Source organism: Setaria viridis, chromosome 9 (genome assembly GCF_005286985.2).
Source record: "Setaria viridis chromosome 9, Setaria_viridis_v4.0, whole genome shotgun sequence".
Taxonomy (NCBI): domain Eukaryota; kingdom Viridiplantae; phylum Streptophyta; class Magnoliopsida; order Poales; family Poaceae; genus Setaria; species Setaria viridis.
Window position 1 is genome coordinate 2,825,672 of NC_048271.2, and position 14,494 is coordinate 2,840,165.

A 14,494-nucleotide genomic window follows, 5' to 3' on the forward strand; every position below is an offset into this window, starting at 1 on the left:
TATCATCTTGTGAGGCCATGCAAAATTCAAAATCCGTATTCCCTGGGACCACGTGGAAGCGAACGATCTTCCACGAATGTCCCCGTCAGCTCGTCCCAGTTTCGGGACATAGATCAATAAAGCTGTCGAAATAATAACAGATCAATAAAGGGAGGAGAGCGAGATTTCGGGGGGAAGATTGATTTGGCAGTCGGCGATGGCTGGAGCTGCAGCAAGCCACCGATGTTGGTGGGCGGCCGGTTACTGCCCTCCTCTCTCCAAGGCTGCTCTTTGACGGCGGACGTCAAGACCTGCCGCCAATGGCGCCGTCATCAGCGCGCCACTTCTCCTCGGGTACTCCCGGATCTACAGATAAGTTACATTCTCCCGGTCCTTTTATTAGGTTATAATAGAGATGTTAGGAATTTCGACGTGCTTATCTTACGCTTCTTGATTTTTCGATTTAAACCTCCTTTCTATATTAGTACTTTTTTGTTATTTCTTAATATCTTCATATATAGGATTGAATTGGATATTAAAGTAGCATATGTTCTTGGCAGTTCGGTCTCTGCTAAAAAACATTGAACCCTTCTCCTTTATACTTATAGAATAACCTTTTTCTTTTTTAGTAAAGCAAGTTATGTTTTTGTCCATCATGAATTAGCCGCGTTGCAAGCAGGTGTTAGCAACGTGAATACTGAATGCAACTACATAAAGGTAAAGGCAACATTTAGTATGTGTCAAACGCCTGTAATTTGTGTGTTGGAGCAGAATCCTGTGCAAATTGCAGAGTTTTGCAGGTGGTTGTTAATAAACTACTCCCTCTATTCTTAAATATATGACGTTTAGGAGAAGCTAATTAGTTCAAAATATCATATATTTAAGAACGGAGGGAGTAAATTATTCGTGCTTTATTCTTATCACTAGATGGTGTTTTGATAAGGGTACTCAAGAAGATTGTGGATCCAAATTGCCCCTATCCTAAGAGAACCAGAGAGTTCTAATATGTATTACTAGTGATGTTCACATAACCGTTCCAAAACATGCAAAGAAGGCTGTTCTGCTAGCATATCTTCCAACCAGTGGTGTACCTCAGATTTTCATGACATCGGAGCACAGATAAACCACAAAGCAAAGCTTTATGAATGCTGCTAGAAATTAAACGTTAGTCCATTCTTTTTTATTTTTGGAACAATCCCAGATCATTTCAGCTAAAATCCAATTGGAACCAGTAATTTTTCATATTGTTTGTGATTAACATGCCTGGAAAAGCTAATTTAATTATCCGTGTGCTCTTTAGGTCTTTATTGGTTTGTTTGGAGCACACGAATCAAATTTATATGGATGTTAGTCCAGTATTATTACTATTTTTTCTTCTTTTTAACGTGACCTTGTGAAACTCGCCCTTCTGTTCTTTTACTCTAAGTGAAATTCATTTTGCATGTCAATCCTTTTTCTCTATAATCTAAGTGGAAAAATATTGCTTGCCCAGAATCCTTCACCTCCTTGTGAAGAACCAGCTATTGGTGTTGAAGACAAGAATAATAAGAAGCTACCTGCCTGGGAGCTTCAAAGGCAAATTGTGTATAAACAGGGAGAGCTGCTCCAACTGCTGCTGCAGATGCATGGTGGACCAAGCCCCAGCTCCTCTGACAGTGAGAAGTGTCTTAAGGAGAAGGAACAGCTGATCCATTTGCTTCGAGAGTTCCAAGCCAAGACACAATGCAAAGAAAGCCCAGGGTAAGTATGCACAATGTTTTATAAGAATCTACGCACACGTCATAGTGATCCCACTAATCTGTCTTTTTTTCTCCTGTATTGACAGATTTGATGCAGCGGTGCGTTTCCTGATCGGAGCCACATACCTTTTAATTTTCGCCGCTATCTTCATGTTAATGGTTGAACAAGGAACGCAAGATGGACAGCTTGCAGCTACCTAGATTGCATCAGTCCGAGTTATGAACTCTAGCGTATGCATGATCGGAGCTTCTTATTTGCTATCATGGATGCCAGTTCTCTTGTTTTCTTACTATAGTTTTCTTCACTCTCTGTGTCTGTGCTGTGCAATCTGTCAACTCTTGTGTACCTTGTTTCCTCTCCTCGAAACGAACTGCCAGTTTGGGTTAGTACCTTGTCGCGTGCAGCGATATGTTAATACACGACGGCTATGAGAATTATTACTATCCTCCAATTGACGAAATGTTTCTTGTTTAAACTTGTGCTGGCATTCTCTTCATCTTGGCGTTCCCACAATGCAGTTTCCATTTGTTCATCCATTTTACCAACAGTTGTCGGGGCGTTTTCCCTGAACCTGAATCTGAATATGGGATATAGCAAGCTGTCCATCGTCACCATGGTCGCTTAGTTTGATACCTTTTTGGCGAATGCTTTGCTGCCACGATCATTCTGTGAGGTGGATGCTTTGCCCCTGTTTGCTAGGGCGGATGCTTTGCCGCCATGTTGCTGCTTAGGTGGATGTTTTGCCACCTTTGGTTGGTTCAGGCGGATGCTGTGCCGCCATGTTGCTGCTTAGGTGGATGCTTTGCCACCATTGGTTGGTTTAGGCGGATGCTTTGCCGCCGTTCTTCTCTGACGGATGCTTTGCCGTTGTGGTCGTGTGCTTCGAGTTTGCTCTCCTTATACTTCTTTGGTGATGATGTATCTTTTTGCAGGCTCAGTTCTTAAGGTAGCCTTGTTAGGGTTGTTGGGGTGGGTGTGTCCTCCCCTCACTTCGTGCTTCTTCTGCTGTTAATTTGTTGTGGTCGCTGTTTCGGTCGCTTGCCGGCTTTGTGTTGGTTGTACTTTTCATATTCTTTTTTATTTCTCTACATTTAGTCATTTGTATTCTTGTGTTGGTCAAGTTCTGCTTGACTGCATCAAGATCTGTTTGTAAATTGTTTTCTTCTTAATGAAATATATGCTAAGGTACCATCGTGAAAAAAGAAATCAGAATCTCGTGTGAAAAGTCATTCAGGAATGGCGACTGGGTCTGAAGCGCAAAGTCGTCGCAGCTAGACAGGGAAATCAGGCTGACCTTACCAGTGTTTCGTAGTTCCGTTCCCCACCGAAATGTTGAGTCCCGTCTGGCGGATGGAAGGCTTTCAGAGTTTCAGTCAGTCGCAGCCATCCAACCGACCGCCTTCTTGTATCGATTATTCAAAAGTTTATACTAGAAGAAAAATAGACCGTCTGCACTGCAGTGGCGCCTCACTTGACCAGAGCGCGATGCCGTTTGAACCTGCTTTGTGCTTTTTATTTCGAGACGAGAATACGGGACGTGGCAAGCTTGGCTTGTAAGCTGGAAACGTTGGTTGGAGAATCCGATTCTTTCCGCACCCTACTCTGTCGTGTGCCGACCCGTCTCGCAGCGCAGGTCCGTCCGCCTTGCAGCGGCCCCGCAGGTGGAATCTGGCAAAGAAGGCCCGCACATGCTTGGCACGCATCCCTCGTGACGGGCGCCCGGGCCGGACAACCGAGTCCGAGAGACCCGAGCACCGGCCGAAACCGCCACCCACGCGTCCCGGTCAGCACCCCTCCCGCTCTACTCCACACGTCAGCCGCGCCCACAGAAACCTCCACGGCAGCAGCAGTTGAATTCCACCCGCCCCGTCCGTTTCTGCTTCCGCGCCTCCGGACCCCCACGCCATTCCCGTGGGCACCGCGGGCGTGCCGGTGCCGCCGAATCCCCGCCTTTCCCTCCTCTGTTCCCGCTGACGCCGCCTCGTCGCCGCCGGTTATTAAAATAACCGAGAGAAACCGACGCGGCCACCTCCGCCCGCCGTGCTTCTCCAACTCCCGTCCGTCCCCATGGCGCCGCCGCCCGCCCTGCTCCTCCTCGCCGCCCTCGCGCTCGCGCTCTGCCGGAGCACGGCCCTCTCCGACGCCCACGGCAGCGGCGGCGGCTTCTACGACCCGGCGCGCGTCACCCAGCTCTCCTGGCGGCCCAGGTGAAACGCCTTTTCTTACCTCCGCGGTTTGCTCGGCTGCGGCGGCCCGCGGTTTTTGCGATCTCCGCGTTCTGACTGACAGGCGGGGCTTGTCCTGTGTCACCGTGTGTGGCGCTCTCGCAGGGCGTTCCTGTACAGCGGCTTCCTCTCCGACAGCGAGTGCGACCACCTCGTCAATCTGGTGAGTTGCTGCTGATCCGCCCGCGGCCCGCCATTTGTGTGGACTAAGTGCCATTTGTGCGGAGGCGCTCACAACAGAGTTTTCCTTTTTTTCGCTTCTGCTGGGGTTTAAAGGCGAAGGGGAGCATGGAGAAGTCGATGGTGGCGGACAACGACTCCGGGAAGAGCGTCATGAGCCAGGTGCGCACCAGCTCCGGCACCTTCTTGGCCAAGCACGAGGTAACCATTCTGTCTTCATCCTGCGCAATGCCACCACCGGTTGATCGATTCGGTTCCTCGTGCATGTGCATTTGAGCTTGTGGTAGTGCGTTCGTCTCTGCTCATCGCCATTGTCATGTGCACCTGCATTGAATTGCTGATTTATACTGAAAGTGTGGGTGTAGGGTGTTTGCTAAATACTATGGCCCATGGTTTTGCTAAGGACACGGGCTTACTTATCTGCTGACAGTGGGGTCTTCCTTGCTGACTTGGCATGTAATCCATATGTGGGTGTCTGCTAAATATGGCTCATGGTTTTGCAAAGCGGGTGCGTGAGCTTGCATATCTGCTGGCAGAGTGACGTGGTCTTCCTTGACATCGACCATGTTGACTAGATACTATTTCTGCTAGCTGATAACAAAAAACAGATGAATTAGTACAGTATCGACAAAATAGAGACCCTTTACTTGAGAAAAAACAAAGTAGCTATATCTGAATGAGAAGATCATTCTGGCATTTGTATGTTCATACATTTGTCTTGTACTCTAGTGCCATCTATGAAATGGCCATTTAAACACGGTGCGTACAGCTAGAACTGCATTTGGCTCTATTCCCTCCTGACTATTCCTTTCCGCCATTTTGCATACCCTATGAGCCAAACAGTTACTAATGAAACCACTGATGTACTTCTTTTCTTTGAACCGTTCAAGGATGAAATCGTCTCTGGGATTGAGAAGCGTGTAGCTGCTTGGACATTTCTTCCCGAAGGTAATTCGCACTGGCCATTTCCCTGTCGGAACAAGATGGACACTACTCCCTCCGTCTTAAATTACTATTCGTTTTGGCTTTTCTAGATATATAGTTTTTGCTATGCACCTAGATATATATCATGTCTAGATACGTAGTAAATGCGATGTACCTAAAAGAATTAAAACGAATAGTAATTTGGGACGGAGGTAGTATCTAACAGCTACTTTGTTTCTGGTTCAGAAAATGCTGAATCAATGCAAGTTCTGCACTATGAAATTGGTCAAAAGTATGATGCCCATTTTGATTATTTTCATGACAAAAACAACCTGAAGCGTGGTGGTCATCGAATTGCCACTGTACTTATGTACCTGTCAGATGTCAAGAAGGGTGGAGAGACTGTATTTCCAAGTGCTGAGGTATGCACTTAGTTCTGAGATCACTTCTGTCTTTTGAAAATAGAGTTCTGACTTCTCATATTACTTCAATTAGTTGTTTGTTGCAATTAGAGCGACTTAGACAGGAACTTAGAGAGTTAGAGTTATCTGGCACGTTGTTTTCAGGGTGGCCATTTGCAGTACAAGGATGAAACTTGGTCAGATTGTGCAAGATCTGGTCTGGCAGGTACTCCTTCAGACTCTTAACGTCATAAGTAATGTTTTCTCCTAGCTGGGCTGCCTTTATCTGCATTGATGGTTTGCTTCAGTGGCCGCAAACCCATTTTTGCATCTTCATTGTCCTAAAACAAGAGAGTGCTCTGCTCCTGCAGTGAAGCCGAAAAAAGGAGACGCACTCCTTTTCTTCAGTCTTCATGTCAACGCAACAACTGATACAAGTAGTCTTCATGGAAGCTGCCCAGTAATTGAGGGTGAGAAATGGTCTGCCACGAAATGGATTCATGTCCGATCATTCGATAATCCTCCAAATGTGAGGACAGATGCGCCATGTTCAGACGACAACGACCTCTGCCCTAAATGGGCTGCTATTGGGGAGTGTTACAAGAACCCAACATACATGGTCGGTACCAAGGATACTCTTGGATTTTGCCGCAAAAGCTGCGGGCTCTGTGATGCCTGAACTACTCACCAATCTGAACGTGCTGTGCTGTGGGGTGTTAGGCCGCTATTGTTTGCATCCCTATCGGGTTTTCTGTTACTGACTTGTAAATAACAGGTGAGGCAGGTCCTTGAGTAGTATCGGAATAATGTTTACTCTTTTGCATACTACATGAAAATTGACCTTGCAGGTTACAACATCTTGATATAAGAGTAATGAAATTTTGGTCAGGATTATGGCTGCATGATCTCGTTGTGCTTCTCTACAGGCGTTGTTGCGTAGTTGTTGATGACTTGATGTGTTACAGTGTTACTGGGCACTGGCCGTGTTCAAGTAGAAATCTTTTGAGGAAATTTTTTTTTTGAGGAAAATTCAAGTGAAAATCTAATGATCAACAAAGCAAAAGAACTTTACAAAGCTGAAATTTGCAGGGAAACCGTTGCGTTCCGAGGGCATGAAACTCCATAGAGTGTTCGACCATCCTATTCCAAAGCAGACCGCAGCAGGAATCGAACATTCGAACTTCTCCAGCTTGCTCGCCACTGAGGTCGAGCCTTGGAAGTCCGAACAAAATTCTCGCGAGACGCGGATGCCAAGCCTAGGGTTCTACAAAAACAAAGAGGCGCGGCGGCGGGGGCTCGTCAAGAACGTTCGGTCGCATTTTCTCGGTGCCACGAAGCTCGCCGCCCGCGGACCGGCGGTGAAGCCGAGCCCATGATCGATAACTGTGCAGGACAGCAAATTGTTCTAGGAGTAATACATTTTAGTTCATCACTCTGTTACGTTTCTCGATCCATCAGTTCACATCTAGCTTTTTCCTGTTCATGCATCGTCCCAAAATGTTGTGATTATTTTGGGCCGCCACTCGCTGCCGGGGTGGACGCTGCACGGCCACGTCGAGTACGTCTCCGGCGGGCCGCAGCCCGGGGATGTTCTTCCCGGTGCCGCACGGCGTGCACGCGCTCCGCCTCGGCAGCCGCGCGTCGGCGTCGCAGAACGTGACGGTGCGCCCCGGCGCGCTCTGCGCGCTCACGTTCGCGGCGACGCGCACGTGCGCGCAGGACGAGAACCTCCGCATCGCGGTGGCGCCGTCGCTCTCGGCCCCCGCCGACACCTGGGTCTGGGGCTTCCGCGCCTCCTCCCCCGTCGCGCAGGTCACGTTCGCCAACCCCGGCCGCCAGGCGTCCAGGAGGACCCCTCGCGCGGCCCGCTGCTCAACGCCGTCGCCATCAAGGAGCTGCCCACGCCGTACCCGACCAAAGGTAACGGGAATGGATCTTCTTCTCTTTCAGGAACGAATGCCTCTGCAGATAAGATCTGAACCATGGATCCCGTGCTTGGTGTGCAGACAACCTCATCAAGAACGCCGGCTTCGAGATCGGGCCGCAGGTGTTCAAGAACTCGTCGGTGGGCGTCCTCCTTCCGCTGAAGCAGAAGGACACGACGTCGCCACTCCCGGGCTGGATCATCGAGTCGCTAAAGGCGGTGCGGTTCATCGACGCGGCGCACTTCTCGGTCCCCGAGGGGCAGTACGCCGTGGAGCTGGTGGCCGGCCGCGAGAGCGCCATCGCGCAGGTGATCCGCACGGTCCCCAACCGCGCCTACATCCTGTCCTTCGCCGTCGGCGACGCCAAGAACGGCTGCCACGGGTCCATGCTCGTGGAGGCGTTCGCCGGCAACGTGACGCAGAAGGTGCCGTTCGAGTCCGCCGGGAAGGGCGGGTTCAAGGCGGCGGGCTTCAGGTTCGTGGCGAGCGGCGTCCGGACCCGGCTCACCTTCTACAGCTCCTACTACCACACCAAGGCCAGCGACGGCGTTTCGCTCTGCGGCCCCGTGCTGGATCAGGTCAAAGTCGTGCCCCTCCCCATCTAGGCGTAGGGGGCGGATTTAGTTTCTCGCTGGTCGGACGGAGGAAATCGTGCGAGCTCCGGCGATCTGCTTGTCGTGTGTTTCTGTGCTGGTAATTTGGCATGGTGGATTGTGAGAACTGAGAACTAGTACCTCTCTGATCGCGTTCTGCAGAACACCTGCATGCCTGCGGCCTGCCGTGGAATGTAATGTAATCTTGTGAAATTTGGTTGCCTATCTTGTTCGCTAAGAAATTGCGGTGGAGCTATCCATTGCTTGCGGCATGAATCCTGAAGCAGAAATGTCAGTCACTGCAAGCGGAGAAGCGTCCCTCCGTGACGACGACGGACGGATGCTTTCAGCGGCAGATTGTCGCGCTCGTGAGTCGTAACAAGACTCAACCCTTGTCTACGACTACGATCCTCTGGCTAGAACTTTCAGCACCAGAAGATCGTTGCCGTTCACTCGTCAGGTATGGACGCTGGGTGGGTGCAGCTAGCCAGCTACTGCCACAAGCACGACACAGCCGAGGACTCGGTTCGCCATGGCGCTGTTGCAGTATCGACAAGCTCCCTCAGTCCCTCTACTCATTTCCTCCGGCTCCGGGGTCGCCATGGCGTCCGCCGTCCGGCGACAAGACGTTATGGCCTAACGAAAGAGGGCCCATTCATAACATGGGTCTTGCAGCCCAACAAAAGAGATGAGACGCACGCACAGCCCAGAAAGAGGTAGTTGGAGGCCTAGTCCAGCTGAATGAATGGATCGTCTAAGCTTTTTGCGCTAATGGTGAAAACAAGAAACATAAAAAACTATAGCCAGGATTCTGTAACTTGTTAACAGAATGGTGATCTCTGCATGCAACCGAACGAGTTCCAGGATCTACATCGATCTTGTTGTTAATTATAGCTTTGTGTACTAGGTCCAGTTCCTGCATATATTTCTAAAAATTAAACAAATGAAGTGAATACAGAGGTAACTTAAGCAGCATGCAGTTCGAGGTTTGGACGAGATATATATAGAAAATCCATTTTCATATGATGAAATACAGTATATATCCCCATCTCAAAGACAAAAAGGCAGCTGCATATGTGTGCTCGATTAACAAGCCAATAATCTAGCAGAAGCAGGCAGCAGCACAGATGGCCGGATTCCAAACCTGGAGTAAGATGTATTATCTAGCTAACTAACCAAATGCAAAGCATGGACGAAGAATTATTCCAAACTAACTAACTACCAAATCCAAACTAGCTAGTCTTCGTCCATTATTATTGTATATTATTCCATGGAGGGAAATGATCGATGGGCCGATCAAAGGTGCTCGAGGTTGGAGATGCCGAGGAACGCCATGATGGGCCCCTGGAGCAGCTGCATGACGGCCCTCCACCCGGCGTGCGTGGGGTGCACGAGGTCCCAGTAGAAGTACTCTTCCGGGTGGTCGCAGAGCGAGTAGCCGCCGTCGAGGCCGCAGTAGCCGCCGTCGCCGGTGCCCTCGCAGCAGGGGCGGAGGAGCTCCGTGAACTTCCCCGCGTACAGCGCCGAGCCCTCCTTGGGCGCCACCAGGTCCGTCACGATGCTGTTCACGTCCAGCAGCATCACGTCCTCCTCGCCGCCCAGCCGGTCCCGGAGCGCCGCGTTGTGCTTGTCGGAGTTCGCGTTGCCGTCGCCGTCGCACGAGCTGTAGTCGGAGAGCCTGGCCAGCCACGGCGAGCACCCGAACGGGGGCACCGTGTTCACCAGCACCTTAGTCACGCCCAGGTCCTGCAGCTGCGACACCACGCTCGCAAGCTCATCCACCACCTTCGCCACCTGATCGTCCAAGTTCTGTATATGGCATAGATACACATATGAGATCTAGTACTTGTATATATAATAAATGATTAGATGAGATCGAATGATGTTGGATCGGCTCATCACGAACGTCCTGGCTGGTGTAGTCATTGCCGGAGTAGGCGACGAGCGCCACCGACTCCTTGAAGTCGCGGTCGTCGACCAGGCCGTCCCTGACCAGGTTCCTGAGCTGCTGGACCTGCGCGCTGATGTTGAGCACGCCCCCCGGCACATCCAGCGCGGCGGCGCCGGCGACGGCGAAGTTCAAGCCGGACGCGTCGATGCCGTTGTCCCAGTCGTCGCCCGTGTAGGGCGGAGGGGACTCGCTGTGGCCCATGATCTTGGCCAGGAAGTCCGACTGCACCAGGCCGTCGGAGAAGCGGCCGGTCGGCTTCCTGCCGTGGGCCGTGTCCGACATGCCGAACGGTTGGTGCCACGCGACGGAGTCCGAGTCGCCGTTGCCGTCGTCGGCGAAGTCGTCCCCGAACACGAACAGCTTGTGCGTCCGATAGGCCGCCTTGGGGCTATGGTGATGACGGTGCCGCCGGGACTCCGCCACACGGCCTACGACAGCACACGTACGATGCAACACATGCATGAGATAAGAATGGAATATATACTCACTAGTGTAACATCAGAGATGAGATAATGCTGATTGCTTACAATTGAGGAGGAGGAGGACGAAGCAGGCGGCGGCGAAAAGCTTCATGGTCGAGGAGGACGATGATAAACAAGATGATCGGAGAAGGAACAAGATGGTTGGAGAAGGTTTGGCTGATGCGTGCTCTCAATAGAAGTCGTGGCCCTCTATTTATAGAGCTAACTGGTACCAGATGACGATAGATCCAACCAATTATCATCCAAGTGATCGATAGGATCATAACGGCCTTCTCCTCCAACTATTTTTTTTTCGAGGAAATCAAAACGGCGCCGCACCGGGAAAATCCAGGGGCCTATGATTTTTTTCTGTTTAAATTCAACAGCAGCCACAACTTGCTTCCCGGCCTCAGGAGAGGGCTCCTATATGTCTACCGAAAGATGGTTAAGGGATGAAACCATAAAACCCAGCTCAGTAAGCCCATTATAACACGCTGCAGATCAAAAACTTATTTAACTGAAAAAATTTTATCAACATTTAAAAAAAATGAACCAACATTTTTTAAAAAAGTTGGACCAACGTTTCTTGGAAAAAAGTTGAACTAACATTTATTTGAAAAAAGTCGAGCCAAAAGAAAAAGTTGAATCCAAATTTTTTGAAAATAAAATTGTACCAACATTGTTTTAAAGAAAAATTGATCCAATATTTTTTCAACCTCCTTCTTCAGCTCCGGCGGCCGGTGGCGGTAGACCCCGTGCAGGGGCTGCGACGCAGGCATGGGAGGAGAGAGGAGTGGAGATTAGGATTTTAGTTTGATACAGATCTGATGGATCTTATTCGTCGCATGGATTTCCACCTCTATCCAAAAAGATGGATTGGATTTCCGGCCTCGGGGGGCTCCGGGTCGTGGGCTGCGGCGACTGAAGCAGGAGACAGGCCCATCAGCATTGCTGCTTCTAAGGCCTAGTTATTAGGGTGCATAGGGAACACAAAGTAATCCGGGAGCCACTCACGAGCCGACGAGCCCACGCTCGAGCCCAGATCGAGTCCCGCCTGTGCCAACATGATTTGGGCTTCTCGGCCACCTCGATCTGGGCCGCCTAATCTGGATCGTACGGTCACTGGTGGCCCAAAATTGGATCGCGACTAATAAATAACCGCGATCCAATTTTACTCCAGTGATCGTACAACAAAAATACGTCGTGGCCCACGCGACGTGGGCCCTACCTGTCGGCGTGCCAGCCAAATGGCAGGACTGGAGGAACGAACGGGTCCTCTGCCCCTCCGCCTCACCGGCGCCGCCGCCGTTCGCCGGAGCTCTGTCCCGGAGGCGCCGCGTCGGAGGCTATGCCACTCAAATCTAGAGGGGCATTTTCTGGTTTGATTTCCTGATGGAACGCATTGACCCTAATCACATTCGTTTCCCTTTTCGTGCGGAGTCTAGATGCCGCCGGTGCGCTCCTCCGGATTTCGCCGTCCCGGAGCTCACACAACGTGACGCCGTGGGCGGACGAAGGCGAACCATTCATAATTTCAATCATTTTTGTGTAATCGTTTAGTATAAACGATGCTTGCAGGATGGCTGTGGAATCAAAATCGAAAGCATTATCTTGGAGGCGTAAGTTCCTTCACGAGTTCGCATCAATGGAGCAGTGGAGATGCGAGTCCATCTTGCCTTTTTGCTCTTTTCTCCTCCGGGGACAAGGATATCCAGTTCTGCAGACTAACTTGCAATCCAAATTTGATGCTAGAGCGGTGTCTGAACTCTGAAGACAAGGACCATTCTTTTTTCTGAATGTTCAAACGCAACTGGACTATGGAAATGCAATCCATGTCTCTTGCTTGCAGTGAAAGCATTGTAGGGTTGCAGTGTTACAGAGCGTGAAAAATGGTCTGCGCCCAAGTCGATTCATGTGGCAATGCGTCAAGCACGATGCAAAGCGAGGGATGTTCTGACAAGGGCGAGATTTGCGTGTCATGGACTGCATCAGGCGTATGCGAGAATAGAGCCCGGTCTACATGGTTGAGGTGGAAGACTAGCCAGGTCAGTACAGGAAGAGCTGTAATCTTTGTAGATTGCAGGTCCTAGAACACTCCAATCAGGTAGATGCTAACAATGCAGTTTCACCTTCTTGGGCATTGACACTGACCTTTAGTTGAGATATACAGATTTGAGTGATATTGGATGAAATGTAGTGATAAACATAATGTTCAGACAATTTGGATTACCTTGCTGTTTTCTGTTTGGCAGCTAGGTGGTTACATTACATTCTGACTTTACTGCAATTGGAGATGCTGTAATTTGTGATTTACTGCTACAGTAGGTTCAAGTGACATTGTGGCATGCAACCCTCTGTTCCTGCTTTACTATTTTGTTGTCTATCTTCACAGCGGATTTAAGGACAGCGACTGTGTCAGCCTGTCTCAAAAATAACCAACTTCGTTGGCCCTTTCCACAATATAGAAGCTCTTTGGTCTCAGTCTCCTGCCTAGAGCTTGCTCTGCCAAAGAAACCCTGCCTCCTGCAGAAGAGTAAGGAGAGAGAGAAATAAATATATACAAGTATTTGGCCAGTCACTTGATTCCGTGTGTAGGGGCGCCAGCATGGAGCAACAACCCAACAAAATCTGGTTACACTGATACAGATATTCCAAATGGATGGGCTTCAGTGACTGTGCTCAGAAATATGATTTCAACGGGAATTTAGCAGAGAATCATAATTTGGTTTAAGAAGGACCATTTATATGCAACATCACACCAAGTCACCAAATCAAAAGGACAAATAAAAGGATTGTGACAGATCACATGAAAGTGAAGTTTATTTCTTCAGGGTGCTGCTCACTTTGGAGCTGCTGCTTTTGAACCTCACTTTGCCAGGGCAATCTCTCATGTGTCATGCTGTTCTCTCCTAGAATCCCTCAAAGATGAATTCTTTCTATTTCTTTTGTACATATGACCTGAATTATCTTCCGAGAGGAATGTACTTGAGGGAGAACAGTGGCAGCCTTAAGGATCAGATGGCAGTGCCTCTCAAAACCTTTCTTTTTTTTCACTGTCTTTTACCCCCTCTCTTCACAAGAACAAACAAGGGATTAAAAGGGAAAGGTAGGAAAACAACATAACTCAAAAAGCAAAGTGCAAAAGCAAGCATGGCTCAGCTTGCTTTGATTCTACTCTCCCCTCTCCATTAGGTCCTTCAAAAGCACAGCAGAATCAGCCAAAGCAAAAGAAGCGCCAGAACAGAACAAGAAGCAAGAATACCGCAACAGCGACTGACACAAATCCTGCTGCTACTTCCCCACATTATAATATGCGGTCACGTTGCGCAGCCGCAGCGTTGCATCGCATTTGCGCCAGCCCATCCCCATGAGAAGAAGCTCTTAGAAGAGCAGCAGCAGAGGAAGTGTTGTGGAGTGAGGCGGCAGGAGAGAGGTAGGAGGAGGAGGTCACGGAAGAAGACAACGCTGCGCGGCGGCGGCCAGCGGTTGTCATGACAAGGCCGGCAGGGTCCTTGAGGCGGGCGGCGGCGGCGGCATTGGCCATCTTGTTCGGAGCGCTTGTGTTGATGGCGTTAGTCATGAACGACGGCGAGAAAGCGGCTCCGGCGGCTAGCGTCGCGGCGATCGGCGGGAGGAGGATGATGTCAAGAGCAGGTGGAGAGCAGAGGACTCTAGAGGATTTCAAGGCTGATGATCCCATCCAGGACAGCAAGAGAAGGGTGCCTAATGGCCCTGATCCTATCCACAACAGGTACTTTGATTTACAAACTACTGCACGGCAAAGCTTGATTTGGTGTTTGAGTTGGTCTTTTTCCCTTGTCATGAGCATTTACCGCATCAGAGAAAAGCAGTTGCCATCTTTTGTAGCAATGTACCTCATCAAGGAAGACCTTCAGCAACTTCAGTTGTCTAAACAGCGTGATAGTCAGAACGTCTCACAGATCGTTTGAGTAGTTTTCCTCTGTTTTTCTATTTTTCTTCCAGCGCTGTTTGTTTTCTGGCGCCTAGAAGGGTAAAGGTTTTTGCCAGTTGTTGGCCGCCTGGCTCAGGAAGTTGTATTTTGTTTCTTTTTGTTCCTATCTTCTAATAAAATTTCGGCAAAGCTCTTGCCGTCA

At 49.8% G+C, this 14,494-nt stretch overlaps 2 protein-coding genes and 1 pseudogene across 3 annotated transcripts; 2 read left to right on the forward strand and 1 right to left on the reverse strand.

Annotated features, from left to right (window-relative positions):
- The first annotated feature begins 3,570 nt into the window (after nt 1-3,570).
- LOC117836313 (probable prolyl 4-hydroxylase 6) lies at nt 3,571-6,695 on the forward strand. Of its 2 annotated transcripts, XR_011897052.1 has the most exons (8): nt 3,571-3,926; nt 4,050-4,107; nt 4,221-4,325; nt 5,015-5,072; nt 5,295-5,470; nt 5,615-5,675; nt 5,821-6,224; nt 6,539-6,695. XR_011897052.1 is itself a non-coding variant. In XM_034715718.2 (7 exons), the coding sequence occupies exons 1-7, from the start codon at nt 3,787-3,789 to the stop codon at nt 6,126-6,128; spliced, it is 906 nt and encodes a 301-aa protein (XP_034571609.1). In that variant the 5' UTR covers nt 3,571-3,786; the 3' UTR covers nt 6,129-6,351. The 2 variants fall into 2 exon arrangements, 1 of the variants encoding a protein (XP_034571609.1); XM_034715718.2 differs by lacking the exon at nt 6,539-6,695 and having other exon boundaries at nt 5,821-6,351.
- Nucleotides 6,696-6,881: 186 nt separating this feature from the next.
- On the forward strand, nt 6,882-8,632 carry LOC117836314 (protein TEEBE-like; annotated as a pseudogene).
- A 322-nt stretch (nt 8,633-8,954) lies between these two features.
- LOC117840598 (GDSL esterase/lipase At5g03600) lies at nt 8,955-10,551 on the reverse strand. Its single transcript, XM_034721118.2, has 3 exons — nt 10,446-10,551; nt 9,874-10,346; nt 8,955-9,776 (listed from the first exon to the last, which is right to left on the reverse strand). The coding sequence occupies exons 1-3, from the start codon at nt 10,489-10,491 to the stop codon at nt 9,264-9,266; spliced, it is 1,032 nt and encodes a 343-aa protein (XP_034577009.1). The 5' UTR covers nt 10,492-10,551; the 3' UTR covers nt 8,955-9,263.
- Between the last annotated feature and the right edge of the window lie 3,943 nt (nt 10,552-14,494).

Excerpts from the sequence above, each read along its gene's own strand:
- LOC117840598 (XM_034721118.2), bottom strand. The coding sequence starts at position 10,491 with ATGAAGCTTTTCGCCGCCGCCTGCTTCGTCCTCCTCCTCCTCAATT. Across the intron at positions 10,347-10,445 it reads CGTCCTCCTCCTCCTCAATT|GCCGTGTGGCGGAGTCCCGG; the intron begins GTAAGCAATCAG and ends GTGCTGTCGTAG. Across the intron at positions 9,777-9,873 it reads ATGACTACACCAGCCAGGAC|AACTTGGACGATCAGGTGGC; the intron begins GTTCGTGATGAG and ends TGCCATATACAG.
- LOC117836313 (XM_034715718.2), top strand. The coding sequence starts at position 3,787 with ATGGCGCCGCCGCCCGCCCTGCTCCTCCTCGCCGCCCTCGCGCTCGCG. Across the intron at positions 3,927-4,049 it reads CAGCTCTCCTGGCGGCCCAG|GGCGTTCCTGTACAGCGGCT; the intron begins GTGAAACGCCTT and ends GCGCTCTCGCAG. Across the intron at positions 5,676-5,820 it reads TGCAAGATCTGGTCTGGCAG|TGAAGCCGAAAAAAGGAGAC; the intron begins GTACTCCTTCAG and ends CTGCTCCTGCAG.